Raw genomic sequence first — 21683 nt, 5'->3', positions numbered from 1 at the left:
TTTGGCCTTGGGGCTTGTATCTTTCTCTATTCCTGATACTTTTTCTCTTCTTACTCGGTATCTGGCTGTGTAGCTGGGTGGTTGGCCCCTTGCATCCTCCTCCTTCTCTGGCTCCTAAATCTCCTTTCTCCTTCTCTCAGATTTCTCCTTCTATTTTATTCTGTCTGCCTGCCAGCCCCTCCTATCCTTTCTCCTGCCTTGCTATTGGCTGTTCAGTTCTTTATTAGACCATCAGGTGTTTTAGACAAGCATAGTAACACAGCTTCACAGAGTTAAACAAATGCAAAATAAAGAAAAGTAACACACCTTAAAATAATATTCTATAACACACTTAGAATTAAACAATTAGATTTTTTTTCTTATCAAAACTCATGAGAGAAAGCCGAAGCAGACTAGATAAATTAGGGTGCACCTCAGGTTACAATACAGATGGGAAAATGGGTGGTTCTTTACCTACTGTGCATAAACTAGAACTCAACAATGAGCACAAAGAACAAATCCTAGAACAATCATACAGCATGAGGTTGGGACGTGTGCTGGGCATCAAACTCAGGATTCCACATATAACAAGCAAGTGCTGTCCCCTGAGCTGTATCCCCAGCCCTATGAATCTAGTTCTATGAAGATAAATCATGTATAAAGTCTAACATTTTAAGCACTAGAAACATAATAGGTACAAATTACAGAGAAGCAGGGGCACAACAGATGTTTCTAGGTTTGAAGATGTTCTTTATCAGTTTGAGGGAGTTCCTTTTATCCTGGTTTGCTGAGAAGCAAAATCTCAGGTTGAAGATTACCACCACAGAAGAAAAGACTGGCTGGGACAGAGAGAAGCACAAAGCGACTTCAAAACTGACCAGAAGGTTCTTTGTCCTGAACTGAGTGGCTGGAAATGATGTCCATTGGGTTGGACTTCTTAGAACTTACATAAGCCTTCTACAGATCTATTAAATACTTATAAAAATAATCATTGATAAATCCAGAGCACAAAGGAGAATGCTTTGGTGGGATAAAGAGTCTTCCAGGGTAAGACCAAGGTGTTCAAATGGGCATGTGCATAGTAGGTCTCCTGAGTAGAGGCCATCACTGTTCTGTCTGTCACAGCAGCGCCATCTGTTCCCAGAGACAGGCAAATTAGTCACTGCAGCAGTGCTGTTTAAAGTCCACAGTCATTGGGTGTGAGGCAGACACAGCTGGCTCTGATTGCTTGCATAGTTGCCTTTAGGCTGGAGCAGAGGAAGGAAAGCAAACTGAGCAGGTTTAGGGTGGCAAGGTGGGATGACAGTAACCACATGGGTTGTGGTGTTCCTCCTGGACATTGCTGCAGACTCATCTTCTAATTTGATTTAGATGCTGACAACTCCTAAATTTTATCTGCAGCTAAGATAAATTTGAACATGACTCATGTACCCAACTTTCCACCTGGATGCCCTGTTTTATTGTAATAATAGCTCAAGCTTTACACCTGAAACTTCAGTGCCATAAAATACAAATGTTTATTTTTTGCTCACAGCATGTACCATCTGCTGTTCACCTCCACAGGCATTGTTTCAGGATCCTGCCTTAGGAGGTACTTTTGCAGCGGACGAAAAGAAAAATGATCAAAACAGATATTTGAAAACTTTAGATTTCAATGTCAAGTGACCAATTCTAATAAGAACTAGGTGTGACTAGCATAGCCCTCTACTACAGTGGGAGGCACACTGTAAGTCACCTGGCCCAGCAAAGCACTTCCAAACTCTGAAATCTCTGAACTGGGGAACATTTCTTGGTTCAGCTGTGATGGTTTCTCCCACTAGAGTTTTCTGGTTCTACTTTTGTTCATAACTTCTCTTTTCCCCTCTGATGTGGGATGGTCTTTCTGTACGCTGTGAATTTGTGTTGCTACTATTGGCTAATGAAGAAGCTGTTTTGGCCTATTGTAAGGCAGGATAAGAGCCAGGTGGGAAATCCAAGAGAAAGACAGGGATAAGAAGGGTGGAGTCAGGGCAGACATCATCCAGCCACTCAAGGAGCAAGATGCCAGTAGATTGGTAATGCCACGGCCATGTGGTGATATATAGATGAAAAGAAATGGGTTAATTTCTGATGTAATAGCTAGCTAGCAATAAGCCTAAGCCATAGACCAAACAGTTTATAATTAATATTAAGCCTCTGAGTGATTATTTTATAAAAATTGCTGCTGTCCAGGTGGGACCAAGTGGGACAGAGAAACTTCAGGCTACAATTGGCGCCCAAAGTGGGGCATTGATCCACATAGACCTGAGAAAGCTTAAAAGATTCTGAATGCACAGAAATGGAGCTACATTGGGCTTCCTAGTCTCAGAGTCTCATGCCAGCAGCAGCACAGAGACATGTCTCTTGCCAGCTACCTATGAAATGGAGCTGGCCACCAGCCACCAGGAGCTAAGCAGCATGGCAGATTTCCACAATCTCTCCCACGAGCTATGCTACAGAGAGGCTTCTCCCAGCCACTGCCTGTGGGCTTGGGAGCACAGCTGTGGGCTTAAAAATGCAGCAATGTGCTACTTAATACTGCTTCCCAGAATTGGGGAGGTAAGTGTGACTCATTGGTACCTGTGCTATGCTGAAAAGCTGAGCAGAGTGGAGCCAGCAGCCAAAGCCACTTCAGTCCTAGCCATGCAGTTTAGCAGTTTAAAAACTCTCCTGGTCAGAAAAGGATTAAAGATATACAACAAAACAGATAACAGACAGAAAAAAAAACCCTCTGAATGGGTTATAATGTATTTAAAAATATGTGTAGGTTTGGGAGAAAAAAGGAAAAGGACAGAGAAAGTCCTTAAAAAAGAAATAGAATAATAAAAAAAAGCCACGTAAAGATGGAAAATACACAGTGAGTCTCGATACTATATATTATTGTGTTGTATTTGGGGTTTTTTTTGTTTTTTTTTTTTAACTGCAGAGAGACATTTGATTTTAGGGACTGCTAAGCTAAATCAACATATATATCTTAAAGGTATCTTGATTTCAAAATTTGGGTCTAAGGATATGTTGTTTTGGAAAAGAGGTTCTGCTTTTGTTTCCAGGGAAGATGAGAAACTGGATTCCTTCCAGGTCAATATGGTTCCATCAAGGAAGACCCCCTGGGAGGTCTCCAGATGATCCAACATCCAGAAAAGCTTCAAGGCAACTGGCTGAGATGATGCAGCCTCATTGATTACTCCAGTCAGGACTTGACCATAATCCTAAATTTTCTCAGGATCCTGATAAGATTTGATTGCCAGCACCCCCAATCAGCAGGTGAATATAAAGCCATGCCCCAATTCCCAAAATATTGTTTATGAATATTTGTTTTGTTTTAAGGGGTTGATTATAAATGAAATCTCTTTCTAAAGAAAAAAGGGGGATATAATATAGAAATGATTTAAAAAAATTATTGAATCTACTCTGATCCAAAAAAATCTGTTAATCTCAAAATACTTTACATTGATATGGATTTGGTTATTGATACAAATTTAAGGTCAATTTTGTTATACTGTATGTATATTTCTACTCTTGTTTAAGGTATTATGTTTATGCAAGTCATTTAAAATTTTAATGTGTAATTAAGAAATATAGGTTAATAATTAGTCATCTATGATAGTCAAACTTACAGTCATATTAGTTAGGTTTTCTAGGTATACAGAATGATATTTCAGATAGATAAGTAACCTTCAAACACTTCAAAGACCTACAGAATATGGCATTTAAAATATTTTAAGAACTTAAGACTTTTCTGGACAATGAGACACATCTGCTCCTGGCTGCATCAATTACTTCAAAGAGGATGATGTGCATCAAAGAAACTCCTTATGGAGTTTGCTTTCAATATAGCAAAGGCTAGCCATTTGGGCAAGAAACTGCTCTTGCCTGGACTGATTGAAAATATGTTATTTGAATCCAAGATGTTGAGGAAGGTTGTATACCTTTGTAATTTCTTTCTCTTTTTTCTTTGATTTATTTTATTTCCATGAGTATGAATGTTTGTCTACATGCATGTCCATGCACCGTGTGCATGCCTGGTGTCTATGGAGGCCAGGAGATGATATCAGATCCCCTGGGAATGGAGTTTTAGATGGTTGTGAATTACCATGTGGATTCTGGGAACGGAATCTGGGTGCTCCTCAAGAGCAGTGAGCACTCTTAATTGCTGAACCATCTCCCCATCCCTACTCCCTTGTAATCCTCCACTCCTTCTTGTATTCTCTCCAATGAATCTACAGTTTGCTTGCTGGTTATTTTGCATTTTCAGAATCTTTCTATGCTTTCTGTATGCATGGAACCACAGACTGGGTTCTTTTTTGTCCTAGCACCTTTTATTCAGCGTAAGTCTTTCTAAATTCATCTATGCTGTACTGTGCGCCATTGGTCCACCTGCTTTTATGCTGAGAAGTATCCCATTGCATCTGCTGATGGATATTTAGATTGCTCTGCAGGCTTTGACTATTACAAATGAGGCCACTGTACCTTTGTATGTTTGTATGGGCATTTACTTTCCTTTCTCTTGGGTAAATATATAGACATGGAATGTCACAGTTCTTTGTATGCTGACTAGCCTTGTTTAGTAAAATGTCTGCACAAATCTTTTGCTCACTTTTTAGTAGATTGTTTATGTTCATAACTGAGTTTCTAATGTTATTTTTGTATTCTGGAAGCAAATTTTATATTAGATAACTCTTTCATAAATGTATTGCCCCAGGCTATGTCTTGTTAGTCTCTTCCTAGCCCTCTGATGAACGTGTTTTTCATTGTGGTAACATCATTTGCATTTCTGATAAGATAGGACTATAAGATAACATGTTTCCTTCAACACTAAATATATGGTTATTTGTTATCAACTCAAGAGTACACAAATATACTAGTCTAATTTTAAGTAATATTATTCAACTAGGTACAACCCTAGAATCATATCATAGTAAACTTGATCAAGAAATGAGCAGCTATCAACAGAAATAAAGGAGCACTTCAATTAAAATGTCACTGATTATCAAAAAGGTCAGGATCACAGAATAGACAAGGTTGTCCATGTGTTCATTAGAAGTGGCCAGACAGCAGAGTTCTGGTGCAAAATATTCATTTTACTTTTATTTATGCGTGCGTGTGTCTCTGTGTGTGGGTTTATATACTTGAGTGTAAGTGCCTGCAGAGGCACAAAAAAAAAAAAAAAAAAAAAAGGCTCAGGATGCCCTAGAACTGGAGTTACAGGTGATTATGAGCTGCCCAACATGAGTACTGGAAACTGAATTCTGGTCTTCTGAAAGGGCAGAAGTGCTCTTAACTGCTGAGACACCTCTCTAACCCCCTCATTTTATTTCTTAAACCAAGTTTTTTCTTTGAACAGGTCTGGTTAGTGAAGAATCTCCAATGAGCATTTCTAGATGGTGTCCATGAGTAACACTAGATATATACCTCTGCTGTAAAGCAGCTGGTACTTGTCAAGTCCAAAGGAAACACCATTCTTCCAAATTCCAAAGGGCAGATAGAACAAATGGCTATATGCAGTGCTTATCAGCATACCAAACCACTTGCTGGTCTCCAGGCTCCCTCAGTATCACAAGTACTCATTATATATTTCAAAGTCCATGCTTCTTCTCATCCATCCCCCCACAGTCCCCCGCTCTTAGGTTTCCCTCCCAGCAGCTATCACTTCCTTATAACCCAACTATTTGGGCCATGCACTCTGACTTCCTCTCACTCTCTCTCTTTGTCTGGTCCTTATCCTCCCTTTCTCTATACTCTCTCTCTCTCTCTCTCTCTCTCTCTCTCTCTCTCTCTCTCCTCTCTCTCTCTCTCTCTCTCCTCCTGCTTCTCTCCTGGCCAGGTCCAGTCTTCTGGCCATGTTCAGTCTACTTCATTCTCTCTCTGTTCTGGACTTTACCAGATGACTGTTCTCTCTCTCTCTCTCTCTCTCTCTCTCTCTCTCTCTCTCTCTCTCTCTCTCTCTCAATCTACAATAAAATCTTTACCCACATCATGGAGCAGTCATGCTGTGAGTTTATACAGTGCTAAACAGCTCAGATGTTTGAATTCCAGTCTCCCTCAGGACAGTCACAATTTTGATAGCATGAAATATAGAATACATTCCCTATTAAGTCTCCTTATGCACAAAGCACCAGTCTTCAGAACAAAACCTTCAGGTCTAGGAGACTACAGCAGCTGAAATAGAGCAGGACCAGGTTCAAAGAGGTGAAGAAAGTGATCATTATTCACTAACTACAAAGAATTGTGAAATCTGTTAGGACACTCCCACAAAGTACATGGAGCTTTAAGTAAACTGTTATCCTATGACTTTACAACTGTGAGGGAAATTTTGTTTGAACCTGTAGTTGCCAGAATAAGGACCTTTCTACCTCTCTGACTTCTTGCTGAGCCCCTGTTCCTGGCTCTAAGAAGTCTTTAATGGGGCAAAGCAGAGAGAACGCTTCTGCACCATGTTCTAAGCACTCACTATCCTTGATTAGAACAGAATTTGCAATGAATAATGTATGTAGTGATGATTAATCCTGATTCCCTAAATGAAAAATCACACTTAGGTAGTATGCCCGTGGAAGGGCTTTCACACTGAGATTATAACCATGATAAGAGAAAGCAATCTTGTATAGAAATACGCTAAATGGACCAACCTTGACTACAATTTGTTAGAAACCTAGAGGAATTAGGAAATATAAAAATATTAATTATAATGCTTTAGCCATGTCTCAAAAAGCTAAAGCTACATCCACGTAGATACTGGACTTCTTCAGAAGGTTTGAGAGATATTGATGTTTTAGGAGTATAGGAAATGCCATAGACTTAAGCCCTAAATTTGAGTTTTATGAAAAATCAAATAAAGGAGATTTCCATCAGGATCTTGCACAGCCATTTTACTCCAAGCTCTTATTTTCAGCAAGCCAGAAGCCCTAGAAAATTTGGGAGGAACTTCCTAGTTTCAATCCTGTAATCATTGGTTTGAGGAGGATGGAACACAACCTCATCCAGCTAGCAGATACATACCAAGTGCCTGCTCTTGTCGCTGGGGATGCAAGTTCTTATAATTTATCTTAGAAATATGCCCATACAACAGTCTCATTGTTAGAAGAAATGAAGACCAGAGAGTTAACGACTGAGGTGATATGATTCACAAGGGCCACGCTAGCACAAGCTTGTGCCAATGCAGGGCTCTCTATGCTGTGTCATGCTGCCTTCCTTCTGCAGGCTTCTCAAGGGGAGCTGTGGCTAGCTAGCTCTAACCCTCTACCCTGCAATCTCACCAGATTCTTTTCAATTAACATTTTCAGTGTTGACACAATAAGCAAATTAGGATGTACTTGCAATTAAGGGTATTTATTTTAAAGGCTAACTTTTAAATTCTTAGACCCCCAAAGAAAATGAGACTCTAATTTTTATATAAATGCAAAATTTTAGATTCCCTTAATTATAGTTAAAAATGTAACTGCAAACAAACGTCAAACCAGAATGCCAAAACAACAGCTTTAAGCCCTATTTCACAAGTTGTTCTTTTAGAGATGTCTTCACATTGTCAATCAAAGAGATAATTTTGATTTTGCCACTGCTTCTGCCTCCATTAAAAACAGCAAGTGTGTGATAGCATAAGAAGTTGGGCAAGGGAGTTGTTCTCAAAGCTGTTGATGGATAGAAAACCAGAGAAAATGGTGAGTCTAGGGAGAAAATTTTGCTATATTTTTGAAGATAGTATTGAGCACTTCTTTTGGTAATGCTCTGCTCTAATAATGACATCAAAGTGGAATCATCCCAAGGATTAATTATTACATCTTATGAATAAAGCAGGTAATACTGAATCTAAATGTTTGTTACATGGTAACAGTAGGGTATAAAATGATGCTTTAGGAGGCAGTTGTAGTAGAAGTTTTCCTGTGTCCCGGCATGCTGGTGGTCGGGACAAATCTCTCCCACTCGCGTTCTCCAAGTAAACACACAGAGGCTTATATTAATTATAACCCCTTGGCCATTAGCTCAGGCTTATTACTAACTAGGTTTTATACTTAAATTAACTCATAATTCTTATCTATGTTTATCCACATGGTTTGGTACCTTTCCTCAGTTCTGCCTTGTCATCTTGCTTCCTCTGTGTCTGGCTGGTGACTCTTGACTCAGCCTTCCTCTTCCCAGAATTCTCCTTGTCTGCTTATCCCACCTATACTTCCTACTTGGCTACTGGCCAATCAGCATTTCATTTATCAACCAATCAGAGCAACACATTCACAGCATACAGAATGACATCCCACAGCATGCAGTGGTCTTAAAAAAAGATGAAACAGAAGAAATAACACTTCAGAGTGTCTGTAATGTACAAGGAAAGTGCTAGATGCTTTAGAATCCACAAAAGGATAGCTGGTATTAGTATGCCCAGTTTGCACATAAGGAAAAGGGTTAACATGATTGGGTTGCCCAAGCTTAACAATGGCCAAGCTGGGATGTAAATCTGTTTGCCCAACTCAAAAGCCCACAAAATACAAAGCCCTTGCTTCACCACTGGGATTCCTTGCTGTTGTTTAAGGCAGGGTCAAACTATGTGTCCCTGACTGGCCTGGACTGGCCTCAAACTTGCAGTGATCCTCCTGCCTCAGCATCTTCCATGCTGGGATTACAGGTGTGTACCATGGCCAGCTGTGAGTCTTTTCAGTGCACCTACATTAAATATGTCTATTTACTTCCTGTTGCTTCTAAGTTTTTTTTGGATTTGTTCCTAAAGGGTGAATGTTCATCACACTGGTGATAATGTAAATCATGTATACTTAGACCAATCCTCAGAGAAGAATTCCAGAAACATTTAAAACAGCAGTTCTCAACCTGTGGGTCATGACCCCGCTGGGGGCCACATATCAGATATCCTGCATATCAGATATTTACATTAGGATTCATAAAAGTAGTAAAATTACAGTTATGAAGTAGGAACAAAATCATTTTATGGTTGGGGATCACCACAACATGAGGAACTGTATTGAAAGTTTGCAGCATTAGGGAGGTTGAGAACCACTGATTTAAAAGGTAGAAGGAGCTCAACCATCTAGATAAGCCTCATTAACCCAGCAAAGAATCCTATATAATGTAAGAATTCCTCAGGTGACCACGGTTTAAAATCAAAGACTTCCGAAGGTTTTATTTATTTCATTGTATATTTTTGAGGATTGTAATTCTGTGCACTCTCTATAGAATACATGACTGCTTTCAGATGATAGGCAATCACTATGGCCATTGGTTATTAACTCTTACTATAAAGACAGGGAGGACATTTCTGAAGTTATTGACATACCCAGGGCCATCAGTATATATTTGTAATATATTTCTAATATACACTACTATGTTTGTCTAAATTATAGTGATTTTGAAGTTTCTGTGTCCATACAGAAGTTTCCTTTACGCTTACACATGCTCAGTTTCCCAGTAGTTACTCCTCCAACAAGTTTGGTTTGTTTACATTTCTTGCTTATAAGGTTGCAGCTTCTAATATGCTATCCAATCATGAAATGAAGGAGAAAATATATATAATATTGAATATATATAATCATGAAATGAAGAAGAAAAGGGGTTGATGAAGAGTCAGGTAGGTACAAAGACAACATTGTTGCAAGAATCAGGTTACTGGTATCTCAAGGTGAAGAAGGAATGTGAGTGACATTAGCTCTGCAGTTGGTATTTAGTCAAAGAGAAGAAGAAATAAAATCAACCCATGCAGCATCAGAGATGAGCTTTGTTTCTTAGAGAACTGTGAAGATCTGTCCCATAGTCCACCGCCACTGTGCTGGAGAGAGTTCTGTGCAACAAACCCAGTTATGTAATTAAATATGCCTGCTATCTACTGCTGCAGCCCTACCCCAGATTTATTCTCAGAAAACAACTATAATTATGGAGAACTAAAAAACTCATAAAATGTATAAATAACACTCAACATGAACAAAATCTTTTAATGAGATTAAAATGAAAGGAGAGGGCCAGCACAATGATTGCTAAAGGCCTGGCAATCTGAATTCAACCATGGCACCTGCATAAAGGTGGAAGGAGAGAACCAAGTCCACAGAGGTGTCCTCTGACCTCCAAATGTATTCTGTGACATGCGTGCCAACAAACACACACACATGCACGCACACACACACATGCATGTGCACTCATACCAAAAGCAATAAATAAAATTTCTTTTAAATTATGTAATAATCAGTAGCCAGTCAATCATCAGCTTCCTTTGCACAGACGATAATAAAAAGTAAAAATTTCTGTTTTTATAAGGCTTGTATTATTCTAGGATGTAATCATTAGATCAATACATGTAAAAGGAATAATCTCTATGCCCCAATTTAAAAGTCAACAACAAGGAAAAAAATCAAGTTTTATGCTATCTGTTAGATATACAATTAAAACAAAAGGGTTCAGAAAGAATGAGCAAAGTCATTCTAGGAAATTAAAACATGAAAGAAAGCAGAGTTGAGATGTAATTCTAGAAAAGGCTCATGTAAAGATAACTGATCAGAACGACAGTACCTTGGGAGCCTGGGCCAGAACGCTTTCAGTTCCGTTGATGCCACCTTGAGAAGAGCCTCAGACAGTTAAGGACCAGACGGAAGAGGAGCCAATGAAAGGGAAAGTGGTAAAAAGGACACCAACGTTTTTATGTTAAAAATAGGATTCACCAGTTTTTGAGTGAGGTTACAAATATTTACAAATGCTCAAACATCAAGTAAAATTCCAACAGCAAAGCAACCTAGACGCCATCTCTGCTTCGACGAACCGGGAGCCTTTGCACAGCAATGTGGGCAAGCTGAGATCCAGCTTAATCACTTCATAGTGAGGGAATGGACTTAAGTTCCGATGAACTTACATGTGAAATGTGTCTTTAGTCCTGACTTTAATGTTATGATAATATCCACACTGATGTTTCAAATATATATTGGATACTTATTTAAGGATAAAATAGTTTTAAGGAATTATTCTTGACTGTACCTTTCATTTTTCAGTGTTAAAATTTCTTCCTGTGTCTGATGCAGGAGAGCTTTGGTCATCTCTCGTTCATTTTCTGCAAGGTTGATTCTTCTTTTTATGTCTTCTTCTTGCCTTTCTTTTGTGGTCAGCTCTTCCTGTAAAGTTTTATATAGTTGTTGACATGTCATTAAAGAGTCATCTTTTTCTTTAAGTAGCCTATTGTGCCTAAAAGGAACAGGAAACAAAGTATCACAAGCATACATTAGATACAAGGATTTTACAGTTAGGCTATGATTTCATATATTGGAGAACTTTCATCATAATTACATAATTACAACTTAAAAACGAAGATGTTAAGAACATGGTAACTAATTTCATTGTCAACCTGGCTGGATTGAGAACCACCACAGATTCTGAGTCTGTCTACAAAGGCATTTCTGGAAAGGTTTATCAAGGAGGGAAGACTCTTTGAATGCAGGCAAAACCTTTCCATGGCCTGAGGTCCAGACAAAAGAAAGAGGAATCAGGATTCTGGTATTTCACCGCTCTTTACTTCCTGACTGGATGATGTAACTAGTTGCCTCGTGATTCTGTACCTTGGGCTGTATTCATCTCAAAAGTGAGCCAACGCAAACCGCTGCATCCTTAAGTTGCCTTTTTTAAGGTACTGTGTTCACAACGATAAGAAAAGTAACAGAAAATTGGTGCCAAGGAGGGAAATAAATAGACCATGTGGTTCTTAGGCCTTGGGAACTGGTTTGTGGGAAGAATGTGGAAGAGTTTGGAAGTTAGAGCAAGAAAAGCCTGTGAATGCTGTAAGCAGAGTGTAAGGGACATTCAAGTAGAAAACTGGAAGATCAGAATGACAGAGCAAGAAATTCAGGGAGTGGAACCCTGCATCGAGAGATCCCACATGCATCACAAAGGAATCTCTTAGGAGCTTAGAGCTAGAGGCCATTCATGTCATTTTCTGGAAGAGAACACGGCTTCCCCACCCCCATGTCCTGGGAACTTGAGTGAGACTGAATTCAAAACCAAAAGACTAATTTGTTTGGTGGAGAAAACATGAGGCTGGGATAACACTCAGGCTGTGTCATGATCACTGCTCACTGTTCTCATTCAGGTCAGGTCAACAATGACAGCAGTGACACATGGGCAGAATGACATGAAAAACACGCAGTTTGGGGAAGAAACTGTCAGTTGAAAATTGCTGACAGGCAAGTGCAGACAAAACAGTTGTAACCATCTGTAACCAGAGATTCAGACAACTCAAAGGAGCCGCAAACTGTACCAGTGGGAAAATGGGAAAGGCGCACCTCCCCCCCCCCCATCAAAAGCTTTGACTTGTGAAAATGCATATTTACTTAAAAGAGAAGCGGAGCTGAGAAGGCTCCTGAGGGGATTCCCTGTTTGAAAACAACAGCTTTGGAAAGCACTTTCTCAGATTCAGGAGTGTTATGATAGGAAGAGGTTGGTAGCAGAACTAGGCAGTGCCATCTACCTGGTGCTGGTTTTCTAGGCATGTAAAACACAGGGTTCCCAGGGAGTCATGGAGGCTTTCCCCAAATAATCCAGAGAGCTGCTGAGGCTAGGTAATTGTGGGAAGGTTTGGTTCCCCACAAGGAACCCTGAGAGGCTACGGGTAGAGCTGTGAAGATAAATCCGAAACTGCAGTGGAGAGCACAGGGTATCGTAGAGGCCAGGATCATGGGGTGTCTGATGAGGAAAGCTACAGGTGTGGCCAGAAAGCCCAAGAGAAAGGCTACATGCACTGCAGGAGGCATGCTTGGGGGGACAGTGATGTGGAAGGCCATCGGAGCCCAGATAATTCTGTCACAATTTGCTGTCTGTGTTGATGGGTTTGACTTGCTTTGGGCAGATCTTACCTTGCTACAATACCATTCCTCCCCTTGGGATGGGAATGCTTACTCTGGGTGTTATATATTAGAAGTTTTTAACTTGGTGGTTTCTTATTTTATAGTAGCTCACTTAAAGAGACTGCCTTAGGTCTCAAATAGACATTGGACTTTGGAGCCATGTTGGGATTTTTTAAAGGCAGGTCTGCACCCTGAGATGAAAATGAGACTTCAGGGGCCACGTGGAATGTTATGATGTAATGTTTGGAAGTCAAGTTGACAAGGAGTGGGGCTGTGACTGTTAGTCTCCCTGTCAACTTGGCAGGACTTAGAATCATCACAGAAATCCTTTTTTGGTGGTGTCTATAAGGCTGTTCTGAGAAAGGTTTAACAGAGGAAGAAGAACTACCCTGAATGTGGGCGACACTATCTCATAGGCTGGGGTTTGAACTGAAAGAAGACGAAAAAGTAAGCTAAAGGCTGCATTTATCTCTGTTTCCTGATGACGTCCACCTCATGTTCCCACTGCCATGTGGACTGATACTGTTCCTTCCTAAACCGTGAACCAAAACGGATTCCTTGTCCCTTAAGTTGTTTTTGTCACAGCAAAGAAAAAAGTAGTGACATCAATGTCGGCAGACACAGGAACCATGGACAACACAGAGATACAGAGCTATCAGGAGGTCCAAATTAGGTATTACATATATAAGCAAGAAAACAACAGGCATGTACAGTCTCAATAACATGATTTTAGAAATATGGTTTAAATTCAGTTATTAAAATGCTTATGAAAAATTTGCAGTATATACCTTGACTCAGAAATAACAGACTCAAACTTCAGTTTCCTAAGTTCTCTTTGACAGTTATCAGCATCATTAGATTTTTTCCTAAGACAAAAGTATTTTGAAATAGTTAAAATGCATTATTTCAAAATAACATGTTTTTCTATGTTTTAAAGTCTTCATATTATTATTACTTAAAAATACACTTAAATACCCAAATTACCACCTATCAGATAGACTGTATTTAACCAAGAAGAAAACACTTTGAACATTATCAAACAAGCCCCACAACAGAACAAACCAGATCTTATCAATATTACAAATTGATCAAAAGTGAGGGGAATCTAGAGAAAAAAAAATGACTCGGGATGGAGTGACACTTATATGATTGAAGTCATCCCGCCGTCCAGGGAGCAGCATGTAATGACACACAGGTAAAGCCACAGAACACGTGGTGGCATATAGATTAATAGAAATGGTCTGAGTTTAGTTATAAGAGCTAGCTGCAAGAAAATTGAGCCATAGGCCATGGCCATGCAATTCATAATTGATATAAGCCTCTGTAGGTTTACTTGGGTCTGAGTGGCTGCAGGACCGGCAGGACACAGGAAAACTTCCAGCTACAGGGAAGTGAGGGGTTAAACCTGGGGATAGCTTAGGAGAGGGAGTCTCCAAATAAACTCCACTGGTCTCCAATCTTCAAGTGCACAGGGCAGATTCCACACAGGCCAGGTGAAGATAAAATAACTGAAATGAGATGGAACTGCTGCCCTAGAGACAACCTGTGGTGTAAGACCAACCAAGTGACTTGTCTGTGCAGTGACACCACCTAGTTTTTTATTGACTTGACACAAGTAGGGTCATCTGGGAAGAGGCAACTTCAGCTGAGAAAATGCTTCCATCAGACTGATCTGTGGCATTTCTTGATGAATGGTTAATGTGAGAAGGCCCTACCCACTCTGGGTGGTGCCACCCCGTAGCAGGTAGTCCTGAGCTCTATAAAAAAGCAGGCTGAGCAAGTCAGGGGAGCAGGCCAATTAGCAGCATTCCCCCATGGACTCTGTGTCAGTTCCTACCTCTAGGTTCCTGTCATGAGTTCTTGCCCTGACTTCTCTTTATAATGGACTGTAAACAATAAACTCAAACAAACCCTTTCCTTTACAAGTCAATTTTGGTCATAGTGTTTATCATGGCAATAGAAAGCAAATTAGGACACTATTTGAGATCAGATTATGTAACAAGCAGATGTACATAGTGACAGCATGATGCTACCAGGTCACATCCTGCATGCCAGATTAAAAAATGAACACAAGTCATCACAACGGTACTGGGAAAATCAGAGCACAAACAGTTATATGTTAATAAGAGCAGACATTCCAACAACAGAGTGTCCAGCTATGTTAGGAGGGCAAGCTAGAGATTCACAAATTAGTAATGGAGATGGTCAGAAGTTTACTGTGGCACAGACTGTTAAATGAGGAGTGAAAGCTGCTAATAAAGTATAATCATGTTACAAGGGTCCATAAATTAGAAAATGTATTACGTGTAACCATTTTAGACATACAGTGGTCCCCTCTCCATGTCTGTGGCTTTGCTTTCTGAAGTTTCTGTTGCCCTACTACAGTAAAAAAATAATAAACTGAATGTTCCAGAGATAATTAGTAAGTTTTAAGTTGTACAGAATCCTTACTACTGTTATGAAATCTATTGTCCTACCCCATCCCACCAAGGGCAATCATCTCTTTCTCCTGTGTGCTCACATTATTGATTCTACCCATCTTCAGCTCTCTTAGTCCTGCTCAGGTGTCAGATCCACTACTGTGTTTATCCCAGTGTCTGCTTGTAAGTAATCTTTACATGGCAGCCTAGGACCAAATCACAGTGTCACCACACTTCATCAAGTAGGCCTTGTATCTCATAAGATAGTGAACACAGTACAACAGGACATGAGAAAGCTCATTCCTATAACTTTCATTACACTATAACTCTGTTTTTAGTTATTTATCTTATCTTGTGTCTAATACATAAATTAAACTTTTCAGTGGTACACAGGTGTGGTGGTTTGAATGAAAATGGCACCCATAGGCTTAGATGTCTGAATACTTGGTCCCTAGTTGGTGGAATTGTTTAGGAGGAATTAGGAGGTATAGTCTCGGTAGAGGAGGTGTGTCACTGGGGGGTGGACTTGGAGGTTTCAAAAGTCCAGTGCCTTGCCAGTGTGCCCTTCCTCTGCTTCTTGTTTCTGGATCAAGCTGTGAGCTCTCAGCTGTCCCTGCTGCCATGCCTTTGTTCTACCACCATGAAAATGTAAGCTCAATTAAATGCCATCTTTCATACGTTGCCTTGGTTGTGGTGTTTTATAACTGCAATATAAAAGGAAGGAAGAAGGTACAGGGAAAACTGTGTGTGTGGTATGTGCACATGTCCATGTGTGTAGGGCTTAATACTAACTATGGTGGCTTAGGACTGAGCCTTTTTGTTTTGTTTTTTGGGACAGGGTCTTGCAATCTCTGGCTGTCCTGGAGCTCACTATGTTGACCAGATTGGCTTGGAGCTCACAGGGATCCACACACCTCTACCTCCCAAGTGTTGTGATTAAAGGAATATTGTCACTACACCTCACTAGGCACTGAGTCTTGAAGCACAGCGCCCTTGTGGATAAGTGTTGGGCAACTACTGTATTAGTTACTAATTGACAAATTCCAAGATATTTTAAATGAATTTGTTCCTGTTGCTAAATTCATGAAAATAACACAATCTTCAGGAAATATATAAGCATACTGAGTGAAGTAAGATTCTGCACAAACCTCATTCTTACTCCTATGGATTCTTGGCAGAGAACTGTAAATAATTCTAATTATTTATTCAGTTCATTTAAACCAATGTCAAGTGTGTGCATTCATATTTAACATGAAAAGGATAATTTTTATGGTCTCATGTTTAATTTCTCAATTCCTAATAGTTTGTTTTTCATAATAATTATTTTTTTTCTTTGATAGATATAATTCTGAATATACTTAGTGGATATCAATTATAACTTTGATGTCTTCTGTCTGCTAATTTGAGTTTCTTAAGGTGTTAAAGGTTTACTTCCTGAACTCTTAGTCACTTTGAGGGGCGGGACGGGGCTTAGAAGAGTTTTTGCCATACACTTAGTTTCTGTTGTGTTCATACTTAGCCTTACAATTCTCTGTTTACTTTTGGGGGTGAGGTGAAGGGGCAGTTTGCTATCTGCTGCGGGTGTGAGTTTTGTCTTGGCTGTGGCTCTCAGATTCTGGTCTCTACATGCAACGCTATCTTGGCTGACTGGAGGCTTTTGATGATGGGTTATCTGGCTTAATTGTTCCTCCTCATATAACCTACATCAGAAAATGCAGGGTATGTGATTACCCCAAATTATATGCCAAGATGAATCCCGTCAAATGGGGGTGTCTAGGGGAGTTTTCACAAACTCCTCAGGATTCACTAGGTCTCATGGCCTTGACTTCCTAATGGGTGCTAAGAAAGATCCTGCCTATTGCATGTCTACCATTGCCAGTATATACAACTGGCTTTCCTCTTGTTCATGCCTTCATAGAGTCAGTTCTTTTGTTGTCCTATGTGTCAGCTTTCAGAAGTTCCTGAATAATTCTCATTCATGGCAGTCATTCTTGTAGTCTTATTTACTTGTCTTTATGTTGATAAATATATACATACTGTATATATCATATATACATATATATGTACATATGTATCCTGATATATGTGCATACAGTTGATATTTATTTGAAGATAATACAAATATATTTCATATCCTCATATGCATATTTTAAAAATGATACCTAGGATCTTATGCATGACAGGCAAGTTTTTTTTACCACTGTGCATTATCCTCAGCCCTTTTTGTATTTTTCATTTTGATACACAGTGTTGTTAAGTTGTTCAGGCTAGTCTTAAACTCACTCTGTAGCCCACTGTTGTATAGCAATTTCCTTCCAGATAAAACATTCGATCTTGAAGAGAAGTTCCTTAAGATACAGGATGTTCTAAAGGGAAGTGAAACATTCCACCATGCAGGAAAACTAGTTAAGCTTTGGAAGTAAACAACTTAAAAGATTCAGGAAGTCCCTAAAACTGACCAGATTCACCAGCACCTTCCCTGCCCAAGTGTATATAAACCATAATGATAGAAAGAAATTCTCAGACATGCTGAGCTACCTGAAAGAGGCAAAACAGCTATGATGGTTATTCTTGGTTGTTAACTGGACTACATCTGGAATTAACTAAAATCCAAAAACAGAGGGCACACCTGTGAGGGAATTTTGCTTAATCTGAAGTAAGGAGATTTGCTTCTAATCGAGATCTTTTTTTAGGTAGGAAGACACAAGCCTTTAATCCAGATCTTGAGGTGGGAAGACATACCTTTAATCTGGGTTACATCTTCTGCTGGAAGCTATATAAAACATGGAAGAAGGAAGCCTTTTTTCTTTGTGAGCAATTCTATCCCTTCCTTGGCATGAGAGCCTACTTCTTCTGGATGCCAGCATATACTGGAGACTAGCTGAGACATCCAACCTCATTGTATTGAGCAGCTACTGGGTTCTTGAACATTTTGTTCACTGCCAGCCAATGCTGGATTAGCTGGACCACAGCCTGTAAGTCATTCTAATAAATCCCCCCCCCCTCTCTCTCTCTCTCTCTCTCTCTCTCTCTCTCTCTCTCTATATATATATATATATATATATATATATATATATATATATGAGAGAGAAAGAGAAAGAGATTAATTCTGTAAGTTCTGTTACTCTAGAGAACCCTGACTAGTACATCAGCTAAGCTCTTGGAAGAGGCAGAGACCAACTAAGCTACCTAAAAGAAGCTCAGATAACTAAGCATCTGGAAAAGACACTCTCCAACCTACTGAGCTGCCTGCAAGCTGTGCACTGTACTCTAGGTTTCCAGTTTCTGTGAGCTGTCACCCGTGCTGAGGTAGATTTTTGGTGATGCAGCTGTCTTTGAGTCCTTTCTGCTCCTAAAAGTAACCCCAAGAAGTTCATTTCACCAATTTGAGATTGATGGTATCCTTTCTTTGATTGATAGTACGTTCCTCACCTGCAGTGAAAAGATGTTTGTTCCTGGCTCTCTAACTTGTGATCATCCTGCCTTCGTCTCTTGAGCAGCTAGAATTATAGGCCTGCACCACCAGGGCTAGCTATAAAACTGCACTTCACAGCCTTCTTAGCTTTTATTATTTTGGTATGGTCCTTCCTTAATTATGTAGATAGTATGACAAAGACAGAATTTCTAGAAAGTTTTATAACCGACTTTCAGAGCACACGCTGCTGCTTTCCTTGTGACATCCATTGCAGCTTTCTTCCTTGTCTCAGAATCTCACCCATCAAGACAGACACTGCTAGGTCAAGGCTCATTTTGGCAGTCCAGTTCCTCTTGCCAGTAATTCATTTAACAGGGAGGATGGAATGGGCTCCAGACAAACAGAAAAGGGGAGAGGGCTGTTTGGGGGATTTCCTACAGGTTCTTTTACCACTAGATATTTTTATTTACCACAGAATTGGCTGCAGCCACATTCTAGGCACAAGGGGCCATAATCTAGTTGAAGCCAATGCTGAAGGCAACAGGAAGGAGACAGGAGTAGTGGTCTGAATAAAAATGACCCCCATGGGCTCACAGGAATGGAAATATTGGGAGGTGTAGCCTGGTTGGAGGAAGTGTGTCACTGGGGGGTGAGTTTTGGGGTTTCAGAAGCCCAAGCTAGGCCCAATGTCTCTCTCTTTCTTCCTGCTGCCTGTGGATCCAGATGTAGAACTCTCAGCTCCTTCTCCAGCACCATGTTTGCCTGCATTCTGTCATGCTTCCTACTATGACAATAATGGACTAAACCTCTGAACTGTAAGTCAGCCCCAATTAGATGTTTTCCTTTATAAGAGTTGCCGTGGTCATGGTATCTCTTCACAGCAATAAAACCCTAACTAACACACGGGAGTATCAAAATCCTTGATAATATTGCTGAGCCTCTGGATCAACCAAATCAGTCATTAATTCACTTCAGTGACAGTAGCCAAAGCCTCCTAACTGATAAAAATAAAAATCAATTGTTAATTATAACCCATGACAATGCTGGGGATATGGCTCAGCTGGTAGAGCACTGGCCTAACATGCATGAAGCTCTGGTTCTATCCCCACCACCGCATAAAACTGAGCATGCCTGTAATCCCAGTACTTGGCACTTAGGAGATGGAAGCTGCATGATCAGAAGGTCAAGGTCATTCTTTGCCACCTGGCATGTCCCAGGCTAGCCTGGGCTACAAGGGACCCTATCTCAAAAACACACAAAACAGCCGAAAAGCTAGCCAATTCCATCCATTTATGGACTGCTCCTTCCTTCCATGATAAAACAACAACAACAAAAACTACATCCAACTACTTTTAAAAGCATATGTTTATTCTTTATTTTTGTTTTACTTAATTTATAGTGCTAGGAATCAAGCTCAAGGCCTCCTACATGTAAGGCAGGTTCTCTACTATTTAACTATACCCTCAGCCCTAAAACAACTTAAACAACAAAAGAATTACATTAAATTGAATAAATAAAGGTTACTCCTATTCCTAGCACCAACAAGTCAGGATTAAAATTTTAAACAAAGCTCCTATACCATTTTCTAATTTCAAAAAGCCCAAAGAGGTTTGAGTATGTATAGAAAATCTCTAATTTATTAATCAGATTTTGTAAAAAATTAGACTCATTTATTTTATTTTATGTGTAGGAGTATTATGTATGTATGTATGTATGTATGTATGTGTGTGCGTATGTATGTGACTTGTGTCTAGTGTCCTTCAGAGGTCAGGAGAGGGCACTAGATCCCCTGGAACTGAAATTAGAGATGGCTGTGAGGCACCATGTAGGGCATGAGACCTGAACCCTGGTCTTTTGCAAGAGCAATAACTGCTCTTAACTGCTGAGCCAATTCTCCTGCCCCCTGCACATCAGATTTTTGAGTAAATTATTTCGACTTCAAATTTTTCATTGGTCAAAACACAAATTCAGTTCTAACCTTTTAAAAAATAATGTCTGTAGGGACCTTCTGACCTCTGAGCACAGCGAGGCCTGCTGGGCTTTGATCCCAGTGCTCCCCACCCCCACCCCATTTACTGCAGGGAGGAAACAGAAAGCAGGTGGGGCACAGACAGAAGAGGTTCAGACATGCGCAGAGCAAGGCCTCTAACACTAGGGACCGTTTTAAGTGGCTCGTTTATAACCCACATTTTCTAAACGTGGGTACTTGCTCCGATCTTCCCCGAAGCCGGTCTCCTGTGGTGGGAAGCAGCACTTGTGTAAGCTGGTCGAGAAGCACAGCATTTCTGCAATCATACGGCACTTCTAAGCCATCAATCAGTGTGACGGATGGTCATGAGGTAGCATGTTTCCTCCTCAGCTCTGCTCTGCCATGACTCCTGTCATTTCTCAGTATCAGGTTACAGAGATGATAAAAATACAATTAACAAAATAGCAGAGGGCTTGTGTTAATGTTAAATGGAATGGCTCCTGGTATAGGCAAAGGATTCTGTGCAAAATTACTCTGGAAAAAAATCTCAGTTTGTGTAGCAACCAATAAGCTTTATTATTTTTCTTCCATTTGGCATCTCTCTTACTTTTCCAAGAATCTACCTATAAGCTAAATTCTGGCATGATCACAAATTCTCAGCTTGGCCAGGTGCTATTCCTGGCCTGTGACCTCTTCACTTCTAAACTTAATTTTTTAAGATTCTATTTTAAAGTGTGTGTGTGTGTGTGTGTGTGTGTGTGTGTGTGTGTGTGTGTGTGTCTGTGCAGATGAGTACAGGTACCCATAGAGTCCAGAGGAGTTGGATCCCCTGGATCTAGAGTTACAGGATGTTCTGATCTGCCTGATAGGAATACTAGGAGCCAAACTGTGGTTCTCTTGAAAGTGCAGTATCTCTCTAGTCCCCCTCCCCCACCACTTCTTGAGCTCCAAGAAATGAATGCCAGGCCAATGAGATGGCTCCGAGGTAAAGGCACAGGTCTCTAAGCCTGAGGACCTGAGTTCAATCCCTGGCACATACATGACGAAAGGAGGGAAGTGACCGACTC

At 40.2% G+C, this 21683-nt stretch overlaps 1 protein-coding gene across 13 annotated transcripts in view; it reads right to left on the bottom strand.

The window, feature by feature from the left end:
* The window catches only part of Lekr1 (leucine, glutamate and lysine rich 1), a 175310-nt gene that overhangs the window by 39231 nt on the left and 114396 nt on the right, over positions 1-21683 (bottom strand). For all 13 annotated transcript variants that reach the window (XM_059265433.1, XM_059265431.1, XM_059265444.1 and 10 more), the window contains 2 exons: positions 13601-13678; positions 10957-11160 (listed from right to left, as the gene is read on the bottom strand). In XM_059265433.1, coding sequence (XP_059121416.1) covers positions 10957-11160; positions 13601-13678 — 282 coding nt within the window. The remainder of the gene's footprint in view (positions 1-10956; positions 11161-13600; positions 13679-21683) is intronic.

The sequence above is a fragment of the Peromyscus eremicus genome, chromosome 6, assembly GCF_949786415.1.
Source record: "Peromyscus eremicus chromosome 6, PerEre_H2_v1, whole genome shotgun sequence".
NCBI lineage: Eukaryota > Metazoa > Chordata > Mammalia > Rodentia > Cricetidae > Peromyscus > Peromyscus eremicus.
The sequence above is the reverse complement of the archived record's forward strand: the minus strand, read 5'-3'. Positions and strand labels throughout refer to the sequence as shown.